Genomic DNA, 11,306 nt, shown 5'->3' with positions numbered 1-11,306 from the left:
TGGCAAGCAAAGATCGATACTTTGCTTCGCGAGTCCATAACCCCTCATAACCGAAAAATATAAGTTATTGCAGCATGTCACACACGGTGATGATGTGCTCACATATATTTTGCTCTTCCATTATCTGATAATCATCTAGCTGCCTTTTCATTTCCATAAATTGACCTCTTTGAGAACATATCGGATGAGTTTAGGGGTTCTCACTCATATAAAACAAAATGTATGTTATGGACTCATCCACTTGTTGTTAACTAATAATTTGAAAATATGCCACAATAAAAAAATATTTATTGTTAACTAATAACAATATTTTTTATTTTGACACTTGATTAAATAGATTAAGATTGAGAATGTCTTGAAGATTAACACGTCGCATGTAATCTTCAAGTGCACTACTATCTCTACAATGAAGTTAATAACGTCGAAAAAGGTGAATATGAGAGCATAATCTTAATCACAATCAAATAATGGATTCAACCATAGAAAAAGATTTTATTAGGTTTAGCCAAAGTTGCTCTATAATATGCAATTAAAAATTTCATACTAAGAGCTGGAACCTTGAAACGAATGCGGCGCTAATAACTTTTTGTCACGACTCGATTTCTAAACAAGTCATGACCGACACTAATCCTTAGGCCCAACGGCCCCACCGTGGATTAGTAAGCCTCTTTTTCTAGCTCAATATATTAAAAGTATTAATACTACTGACAAATAAGGAACATAGAGTAAAATACCATTTCACCTTCTATAATAATATTTCAATATTCCATATACAACATCTGTACAAAAATAAGAATATCCATCACACTACTGTCATAAATACATATACAATGCCGTATCTCGGGCTCTTGGCATAATTATGTGCCACAAAAATAAAAGACAAAAGATCAGACTCAACAGTATGTGTATGTCTCCACAGGGCATCCTATATTACATCAGGAGTCAAAAAGGGGTCTGATATCATACTAGATCTGCTGGACCAATAATCAAAAAGGAGAATTCTTTGAAAATATTTTTAATAACATAATAACAGTATAAACAACGAGAATATGTACCATAAGTTTAAATAATTTGAAATTTCAAAGGAAAACATAGTGTAAGAAAAATAAGTGCCTAAAGACAACCCTCATAAGTTGTTCGCTAACTACCTAAGTCCTCTATACTTTTATATAAGATGCATACACTGATTCTGAGGACACACTAATAGAAATTGGCCTAATTCCTATACACACATGCGCTCAAGTATATATACTGGCACATACGTCATCATCACTATAATATCATAATGGCCCACGTAATAGCAGTGCTGAAACATACTATCCGTGTCTCTCATGGCCTTGGCATGCAAAGCCTCACAGTACCATGATCTTTTCTTGCTGTGAGTCACCAGGGAATCTACTAGATAGTCCTCTAATAATAATGCAAGTGATACCCTATTTAAAGCACAAGTCATAGCCATTTATCATTTCATGTGGTGTCTAAAATACATCATATCATTCAATATTTCACATTCTTAAGACAAGAATCAGTTAGGGTATTTTTCAGCTTATGTCTCTCATAGTAGGATGGAAACATTTCATGCAAGTTAAAAACATTTAAAAGTATTTTTCTATGATCCGCATATAAAAATCATGTACGAGTTGTGCATACAAAAATCAGTACAAGTTTATAATCTTTATGCATGAGACAGTATATACGTGTATAATATAAGGTAAACATAACATATCATGTCTACTCGCCTGGAAAATGATGACTCAAATTCGAGTCTAGGAGAAGATCGAGCAAAATTCTGAGAATCCAAGCCTACAATAAATAGAATGGGATGGTCATATTTGAGTAATTAAAGTAACGACGTAAAGAAATTATCGAAAATCCTAACCAATGCCTAACATCCTAAATCGATTATTTTATATCTTGACCCGCACAATATTCGAATTTGGCGTCATGGAATTCGTTGAGCTTAGCCATCTACTATGTCATCATGCCTCGCCTTGCATGCTACGCGTAAGTGTATAGTGGAACTACACACCCACTTATAAGCTGCAATAAAATAATATATATATATCTACATTTCTATATTCACCCATAAACTAGATTTCTTTAATATAGATAATATTTTCTAAAGTTTTTATTTTTCAAAAAAAGTTCATATAAATATAAATATATTTATAGCTCAATTGACAAATTTTTAAAAACATAATAATTAATTAATTAATAATTTAATAAATGGATTAAAAGAAATAAATTGTAATATTCTAACTTCAGAATAAAATAAATCTATCAGAAATCAAGATTCGGGATAAACCCACGTCATCATCATAGGCTAGCCTAGAACACACTTGGGGTCAGTCTTGCTCGGCTTTTAGTCATCTAATAGGTTTTCATTTTTAGGACTCTAATCAACAAAATGACTCGCCAATCATATCGCCAATTTTAGGAGACCAAAAGAGAATCCAAATTAGACTAACGTCGATATCCTGAGTAGGACCAACCTAACCAAGTCATCATAGGTTCACGGACAAGCGACAAGAAAGGAGAACAAGTCGAGTGGGCCATCCTACAACCCAATTGGGCCCCGCCATCCTAGGCCAAAACATAACCTGACATGCTCAACCCCAAAAGCCCTCATTTCCTTTTTCTTTATATTTTATTTATTTTTATTTTTATTTTCTTTCCTTTTTTTTTCTTTTTTTTCTTTTCCTTTTTTTTCTTTCTTCGCAACAGACTATCGGCATCGGCAACCACCGCCGGCCGGCGAAAAACGACCGACTAGCATACCGATTCGAAGCCCTCGCCATGAACATCAACATATCTCAAAATGAGAACCATCGGACAACTGGATCTCTAGAGATCTAAAAATTAATTTTTGGCCAAAATATGGGTGCGTTCTGGCCATCGCTATTCACCGGCCATCTTTTCGATGATCGAAGGCTACCACAAGGTGCGCAGCACCTAGGCGACCAATATACCCGAAAATAACCAAGATCGGACGACTAGATTTTTGTAGATCTAGGGTCAAACTTTTGGCCAAAAAAAGGAACAACCCACTGCCAACGTTGCCGGCCACCGTGGCCGGCGATTCTCGACGATCTGAGACCGCCATCAAACTCCCTCAAGCAATCCGACCAACATATCCCAAAACCATCAAAATCCAACGGTCAAATCTTCGTAGATCTGACCTTAAACAACCGGCCAAAAACCCACATTGCCCTGAATACACACCCCCTTGAAACAGCAAGAAAAATCGATAAGATCAAGCCAAAACGCATACCTTCTTGTAGATCGGGAGCCCTTAAATAGTAAAAATGAAGTCGAATCGAAGATTGAATGGTCGAATCGCGAGGAATCGACAAGAATCCGAGAGGAGACAAGAGAGAAAATGAGAAAGAGAGAGATAGAGATATTTCGGGGCGGGGGGGGGGGTTGTTGCTTGCACGCCTCCCCCTTTTCTTTTATATTTTCTTTTTTTTTAAATAAATATTTTTATTTTATTATTTATTTATTTATTTGGATCTTTACACTTTTGCTAGAAAGGAAGAGAGAGAAAGTGGGGCAGTGGTAGTGGCTGATTTGTCTTAGAAAAATTAATTAAAGCCCACCAAAGGATTAATTTATCCCAAGAGAGAGGGACTGAATATTGGATCAGTTAATCCCACACATGCTCCTAGAACATAAGTTGAACGATCAGACTAGTGATATGTTGAATTTATATCGGTAGATAGTAAGTTCAATCCTTGTTCTACGTAATAAATCAAAGCCTCACATTTACAATTTACTTCCTCTAGAATAGAGAACACAAACGACAAAAGTGTTCATCCCAAGTTAATCTCCCCCCAGTGGGGGGGCAAGCGCGCACAGTTATTTCAAACATATTCTACCAAACAATCCGTTTGAATAATCTTGAAGTTGGGCCTCAATAAGGAGCACATGAAGGAAACTGACAAACTGAGTTGTAAGGCTCCATCATGAAATACGTAATCTTTACTTTCCTCCCCTGAAAATAATATTTCAAGATGCTAGTTTAACATTAGGCCAGCACAAACCTGTTGTTATCTTGAGTCAAAAGGATAGGCCAGGATTTTAACTTAAAAAAGGACCCAATAGCAACAGGTATTCCAAATTATGGCCCGCAAATCCTAAACTTGAATGGAGATGGTGTTCCAACTTAGAAATTATGTCTACAAGAGATGGGTTGATTCAAACCCTATGAATCAAAGCAAACCTAGGGTTAATTGGAAGTTAAACCAAAAATGTTAGATGAAACCCAAATTTGATATGAAGTTGTCTAATGTTACCTAACACTAAAAGAAAAATGAAAGAGAAAAGGAGATTTACAATCAATTCTATAAATTTACTAAATGAAATACAAAGTTAAATTGTAGCAGAAATTGCTGTGCTTTCGAGAAATCATATAATCATGAAAATTTGATAATGCAGACCACTGATTTACTTCCACCCATTTATAGTTATAAAATAATAACACAGTCATTATTAATGTTCACGAATTCAAACTTACTACTATTAACACTTGGAAAAAATCAGGACTGAAATTTTAAGCTGATGTGATGCTTTTGGGAAAAATTATTTCACATATTAGCATTCAAAATGGATGCCTAAATAATGCACATGCTGCCATATAACAATAATAATAAAAGTTAAAAACTCATAAAGATATTTAAAAAAAAAAAAATTAAAGCTTTCATGATAAGAAACAGGCAGAAATGAATTGTATATGCAATTGGTACTATGTTCACTCACTAGTATCACAGTGACATAAAGACTGAGCAAGCATAAATACAGATTTGGATTTATCCAAACGGCATCATAACAATGCTATTCATGGGGGAAACACAAAACTAGTAGTAAATAATAGCAAACTGGCAAATGGTGCAGATTTTACAGACGCCATTGTTTATGCTTCTTTTCACCAAAACCTGGATTTTTGGTTCCAGGAAAACAAAGGAAAAAAGGAGCTCCATCTGGCTAGGCCTAGGGCTAGGGCTCAGTAAAACTTGCGTAAAAACAAAAGAGATGGATAGAGGGAGAAAGAAAGGGGAACCGTCCGATATTGCACAGGGAGATTTTGATGCATTAAATGAATGACCTGCTTCTCCAGCCTTCTGCAATAACTTTGCACTTGGCAGTAAGGCCAAGGTATACAAAACCATGTTGAGACACGCAATTGGGCCTGTGAATTAAGAGAACATTCGGAGGAAGTTGCTGGCGTATGCCATTGGCCTCACATCGGGATGTGGCTGCAATTTCACCAAAAGTAAATTTACCAAAACACAGAGAGAGAGAGAGAGAGAGAGAGAGAGAGATTTGAATGACAACTAACCACTGCTGAAAAGGTAACAATGTTTGGCTTCAAATCTGGGGCTTCGAAACGAATAAAAGCACCCTTATTACCCATCTGCATAATGCAAAATGTGCAAGTTTGCATCAAATACAATCATGGAAACATAATGCGCGAATTTGCATCAAATATGATCATGCTAGATTATCAGCCCTGGGAAATGAATGAACCAGTCGAGAGGGAACATGAAATATAGGACAACAGATTAGGCACCTTTAGCTTCAGTTCCCCCTTCCACCTCCCCAGTACTGATAAATATGATAATATTAGACAACAATAACAATCATAAGCCTTAATCCCTCTAGGGCGTGGCAGGGCTAAATGAAGTCTAGACCTCCATGCACCAAACACAGGCAAGGGTGCACCAAGAACACAGAGGACATAAACATAGGATGGAGAAATAGACAGGTCAACTGTGTGCGCAATATATATATATATATATATGGAGAAATTACTACAGATACACATTATATGACGCTATTATTATCTCCAGAGAGAAAATCTGTGGTGAGCAACAAGAATGCTACACCTTATATGATAAAACTTAGCACTGTTCCAACAAAACAACACCATCTATTTTCTTTTTCTTGATAGGTAAGATTTTTATAAATAAAAATAAAACATGATGCAAGGGGTATTCCCCACGAAGAAACACATCCATTATTGGGACATCTATTATTGATAGATGTGCCAATGATAACAGCAATTAGCAAATAACAGATTTCAGCAGTAGCATAAACTAACTTCAAACACAAATGTCAGGTCTGCCTTGTAACTTCAAATGGCAATGTCAGATAACGTACAACAGAGGCCACAAATAGATCATGGCCAAAGCAAATTATATTGGCCAAAACATAACAAAATAAAGCCTCAGGTTGGAGTTCCTATTTTGACTTGATCATGTGTGCAGAGTGAGCAAATACATTTTGTCCCAAGAAATTTTTTTTCCTTCTTTGAATAATTATTTCCTCGCATAAATTCGATGCATTGAAATCTTGGCATCCCATCATTTCCTTGACATTTCATCATTTCATTAAGAATTCAATACCCATATACTTGTTTTACGTGTACACAACAAAAGTGATCTCAAGCACCCCCCCCATCAAAAAAGAGAAAGCAAATTTTTTCAATTACTTTCATATAAAGAAATGAAATATTTTAGAAAGTATTGTGAAGGTCATATGATCATGACCAACAATTTTGAACAGAGCTTGGGCTCACCTGATCACAATAATTTGGAGCAGAAAACACAGTAATAAGTTTACCATCATGCTCAATCTCATAGCCTTCATCCTTCACTTCATGAGATCGCACAACTAAATCTGTCAAATGAAAAAAAATGTAAAAATTGAACTGGCTCCAAAGGAACAGGGATCATGAAAAGCATTTAAACTGTCACACAAGTACCAAGATTGTTTTCCTGCAAGAATCTTTTTGTTACATCTCCACCAAAAGAAAGACCAACACCCCGCTTGCTAGGACCTCTTCCAGGCTGTGGCTGAGGATCACTCCATAACAATTCACACATCAACCCTGAAGTGGAAAAAAACAAATGAAGCCTAGTCATATACCAAAAAGGAAATAAATCTACATACTTGTCAATGTAATCACACTTTCTCAAGATCAAAACCAAGCAAAAGGAATTCTCTGGACAACCGTGATAATATATTTTATTATACAATGACTAGTTTGGTTTTTTCCGACCAACTCTACCACTCAGCAGAGCATAGAAAATAACCAATGTGATAATAACTGTTCATATGCTCCTTCCTGAAGACTGGCCACCAAATTCAAACCCAAGTTCACTAGCTAGACTGTCCTCTAATTTTTTTGGTCCTTTAGTAAGATAGAGATACATTTTATTATTCAAGGAGCACCAAAAGCATAATCACTCACCACAAGAGTATAAGAAAGGGGCAGGATGAAAAACAACACAAGCCTTAATCCCACCATATGCAGTTGGCTACATAAATTCTAGCCCTCCAACCAAAGGAGGAGGGGAAGACAAACTTTCCCAAGGATCAAGAGATCATTTGAAATGTATTAGAGCTGATGAAGGATCCCAATATTGCTAGATAAAATAAAAAATAAGAAGTCACGAGAAAAAAATCAGATGGCTCTATTTCTCTATCTTCTTGACTTACTCCTACAGGACAAAGGTCAAAAGAAAAGATATTGGAAATGTCATTCATTCACAACCACTGATGAAGGATTCCTTGGAAGAGAACTGCCTATATGTCAAATCATTCTTGTCCTTACTCTATTCCTTCATACATAAATTGATTTCCATTTCTACACCAAGAAACTGGCATTCTGAAATGTCCTATTTCATTCCCCTAAGTACACCATCAAACACATGAAGGAGCTTTGGTGCATGCTCTTCTCATCATGGTTCTGAACCCTAAACTCTTCCATGGTAAGACTAAAAAAGGGAAAAAACTGAAGATGTTACAAAACCAAAGACACCAAGAATAGACAATAATAATTCCACCTCTCTCAAATCATCTTCACAGTTGAGAAGATGATCAACAAATTTCCTATCTCTTCTGCAGATGCATTTTGCCCCTTTCTCTACATTATCAATAATAAAAGTTCAAAATTATCATCATCAACTGCACCTCACCCTAACCAAGTTAGGGTCAGTGGCACAACATGCATGATGTCAATTGACTTCTTAAAGTCAATTTGACAATACAAATCCATGAAAAACAACAATGTGACAAAATTTTACACTGGATGCCCTTCTGGCACAACTCTCTAGCAAAGGAATGAGGAAATAAAGAAAAAACCCATATCACCATAGATGATACCCTTTGGCTACAAATAACCCTGCAAGGGAAATATCTACAATTACCATCCCAAAGAAGACAATATAAAGACTTAAAAAGAGCATCCCCAGTACTACCTTTGCAAACCATAATATCAACCAGACAAACCAACCAATGATACTCTCTATAAACCCTCAGAAGATCAAACTCATCTATTTTCAGCACTGAATTCACAGACACAACTCATTTAGAAAAGGGAAAAAAGAAAAAGAAAAGAAAGGAAACACTGAATGAACAATGGATGCCAAGAAATTCCAGCTTCTAAAACCCTCAAATAATCAACCATCAAAGCAATCTCCTACTCACCACCTGCGAAACATGATAATAGAACCTCTGCAGACCACACAGTGCTAAAACTTAACCAGGACGTCCTGTTCCCAACCTCAAAATTGACACTGATATAAAACTCTCTACACCTCTTCCTAATACTCTTCCTCAAACTCACTCCATATGAACCTACATCCTTTAAGTCCAGCTACCTTACCAACCTTGTATTTATTTACAATCACACTACTCCATAAATGTTCCTCTCCCATAAGAAACCCCCAAAGCTATTTCCCTGAAGGGCAGTCTAAGTTCACAAATGCCTTGTCTCTGTCCTATGACAGCAAATCCTCTCCGTAGCCCAGACATGAAACTTAAAACAGCTGACCTGATCCTCCTCATGACAAATAGCATTGCAGCTCCTCCAATGCCTTTGGCCACTGACACTGGAAAGCTAAGCAAAGACATAAAGTAGGCAAACTAGAATGAGAATTCTCAACCAAAGTATGCTTCACCTCTTTGGAAGGATAGTGCCTTTTCATGACATAATCCTCTTTTCAGCTCACTTAGTAATGTCATGTCAAATTGAAGTAAATTTGGAGAAAAAGGAAAACTCAAATGAAAGAAGAAAACACTGCCTTGCAACCCTATATAGTCAGCTAGTCCTTGAGCATTTGAACTACAACACCTGGAATTAATTCACTTCCCCCAACAATATCTTCCAATCCCGAGGCTTGAAAACAAAGCAATACAGCCTCAAAGAATCCTGACATCCACAGAAAACAAAGGAAACAGAAAACCCTTGCGTTACCCATATTCATTGCATCAGACGGACAATAAAACTCCTAGGACAGCTTTATTTGACATTCTAATGAAAACTTTTGTAACAATGACGAATGGATATGAAGAAAGAGGATGATCCTGCCTTAAGCCACGTGAGCTGTAAAGACTTAGCACTCATCATCCTGACAAAGAATCTGTGAGAAGAGAAAAGATTACAAATCCATTCTTCTTCATTTGTCTCCAAATATCATTGCAGCTAGCCAAGAAAGCAGGGGGAAAAGACAGTTCACATGATGAAATACAATATCAAGCTCCCAACAATCATGGAATGCATTGCCATGTTAACCATCAAAATGCCATCCAAAATTTTGTTTCCACTCACAAATCATTGTCATGATCCTAGGGGTAGATTGGTCCATTTCTTACTTTGTTATGCTAAATTGGGTGTACATTAGCCGTTACAGGCTGTGCTACGATAGGGGGTACCTTCTAGAAGGACCCCTTAACTGCCTAGATATGTAAGAGAGCCACGCTCCCAAGGCAATCAATGAGAATATTCTGATTTCCTTTCTCTCTCATTTCTATTATTTTCATTCTCCCTCCCTCTCCATTCTCTCTCCCTATTTCTCTCTCTCCCTTCTCTTTCTCTAGCAACCATAGAATTCCTTCCTGGAATTCTGCTATTATCCTTGTCAGACCCTCCGACACTGACAATTGGTATCAGAGCTGACTATCGTTGGCTGGAAAACATGGCGAAAGGCACCCGTATGAAACAGATGGAATCGCGATTGGACATCATAGCAGACGGGTTGAGACAAAGCCATGAACAAGTTGAAGATAAGCTAGAAACCATAGAAGTGGGGGTCAGAAACACTCAAGAAGATGTGAGCTATATCTGAGTAGACATATTGGACGTGGAAAGGAACTTAAGGGAGGATTTCTCACATCTGCGGGAGGAATTCTCAGGGTTGAGAATGCAGTTGAGTGCTACGTTGGCCATATTTTCTAAACAGCCCAATGCCAACTTGCCGGTGGATTTCCCACCACGAGTAGCTGCAATTTCGATCATTCTCGGAGCTAGGGGAAGATCGGAGAAGGAAGAATGGATGGACATTGCAGTAGAACTGTAAAAGCCACACTAAGGGGAAATGTGGAAAATCAGACTAATATCCCCATGCCTAAGCTGAGATTCCAGTGTTTGAAGGGGACAAACCCAAGTGGTGGATTAGAAGATGATGACGCTTCTTCTATCACTACAGGATGGTGGAGAAGAATAAGGTGAATATGGCGACTGCATACTTGAATGATGTAGCAGACTCTTGGTTTTAGAGTTGGAGTGGATGGAGGAATGAGTGGAGATGGCCAGAATTTGTAGAAGAGTTTTGTGCTTGTTTTGGAGAGAGCAGTTTGACGGATGTAGTGGAGCAATTCAACAAGTTAAAGCAGGAAGGAACGGTAGAAGAATATCAGGCCTGATTCGAGGAGCTGAAGTCTATACTTAGCCATGCTCATCCAACACTAGATGAGCATTACTTTGTATCTAGTTTCCTTAGCGGGTTGAACGATGAACTTAGACAGATGGTGAAGATGTTACAACCCACCATAGTGAGGCAAGTAGCAGAGAAGGCTCGTTTACACGAGTTGTCCCTTGAAGCCTTTGTGAGCAAGCATAAGATTTCCTCAAAATGACCGGGAAGGCATTGGCAAAGTTTGATGGGAGGAGGATAAAAGGGTAGCAGCTCCTAGTTGAACAAGGGAAGCTACTCACCTCGAGCACCAATCCATGTTGCCCCAATAAGATCACTGACACTAGATCAGAAAAGGTAGATGGGATTGTGCTTCAAGTGTGGAGAGAAGTACGCTCCCAAACACTAATGCCAGAAGCATTTGATGCAGATGGAAAGACAAGAAAACGAGAAAGAAGAAGAAGCAAAGGAGTTGGAAGTAGAAGGTAATGCAGAGGAGGGTGGACAGATTTCCCTTCATGCCTTGGAAGGCCATCCTTCAGAGAAGGTGATCAAATTGAAGGGATGGTAGGGAAGAAGAAGCTGATTGTGCTCATTGATAGTAGGAGT

The 11,306-nt window shown here is 37.7% G+C and overlaps 1 protein-coding gene across 2 annotated transcripts in view; it reads right to left on the bottom strand.

Moving 5' to 3' along the window:
• Positions 1-4,697: 4,697 nt before the first annotated feature.
• The window catches only part of LOC127791854 (serine/threonine-protein phosphatase 5), a 75,823-nt gene continuing 69,214 nt past the window's right edge, over positions 4,698-11,306 (bottom strand). For both annotated transcript variants that reach the window (XM_052321991.1, XM_052321992.1), the window contains 4 exons: positions 6,764-6,889; positions 6,578-6,678; positions 5,339-5,413; positions 4,698-5,255 (listed from right to left, as the gene is read on the bottom strand). In XM_052321991.1, coding sequence (XP_052177951.1) covers positions 5,196-5,255; positions 5,339-5,413; positions 6,578-6,678; positions 6,764-6,889 — 362 coding nt within the window. In that variant the 3' untranslated portion in view covers positions 4,698-5,195. The remainder of the gene's footprint in view (positions 5,256-5,338; positions 5,414-6,577; positions 6,679-6,763; positions 6,890-11,306) is intronic.

This window comes from Diospyros lotus, chromosome 15, assembly GCF_014633365.1.
Source record: "Diospyros lotus cultivar Yz01 chromosome 15, ASM1463336v1, whole genome shotgun sequence".
In the NCBI taxonomy this organism is placed as follows: Eukaryota; Viridiplantae; Streptophyta; class Magnoliopsida; order Ericales; family Ebenaceae; genus Diospyros; species Diospyros lotus.
Note: the sequence above shows the minus strand (reverse complement) of the source record. Positions and strands in the feature narration are given on the sequence as shown.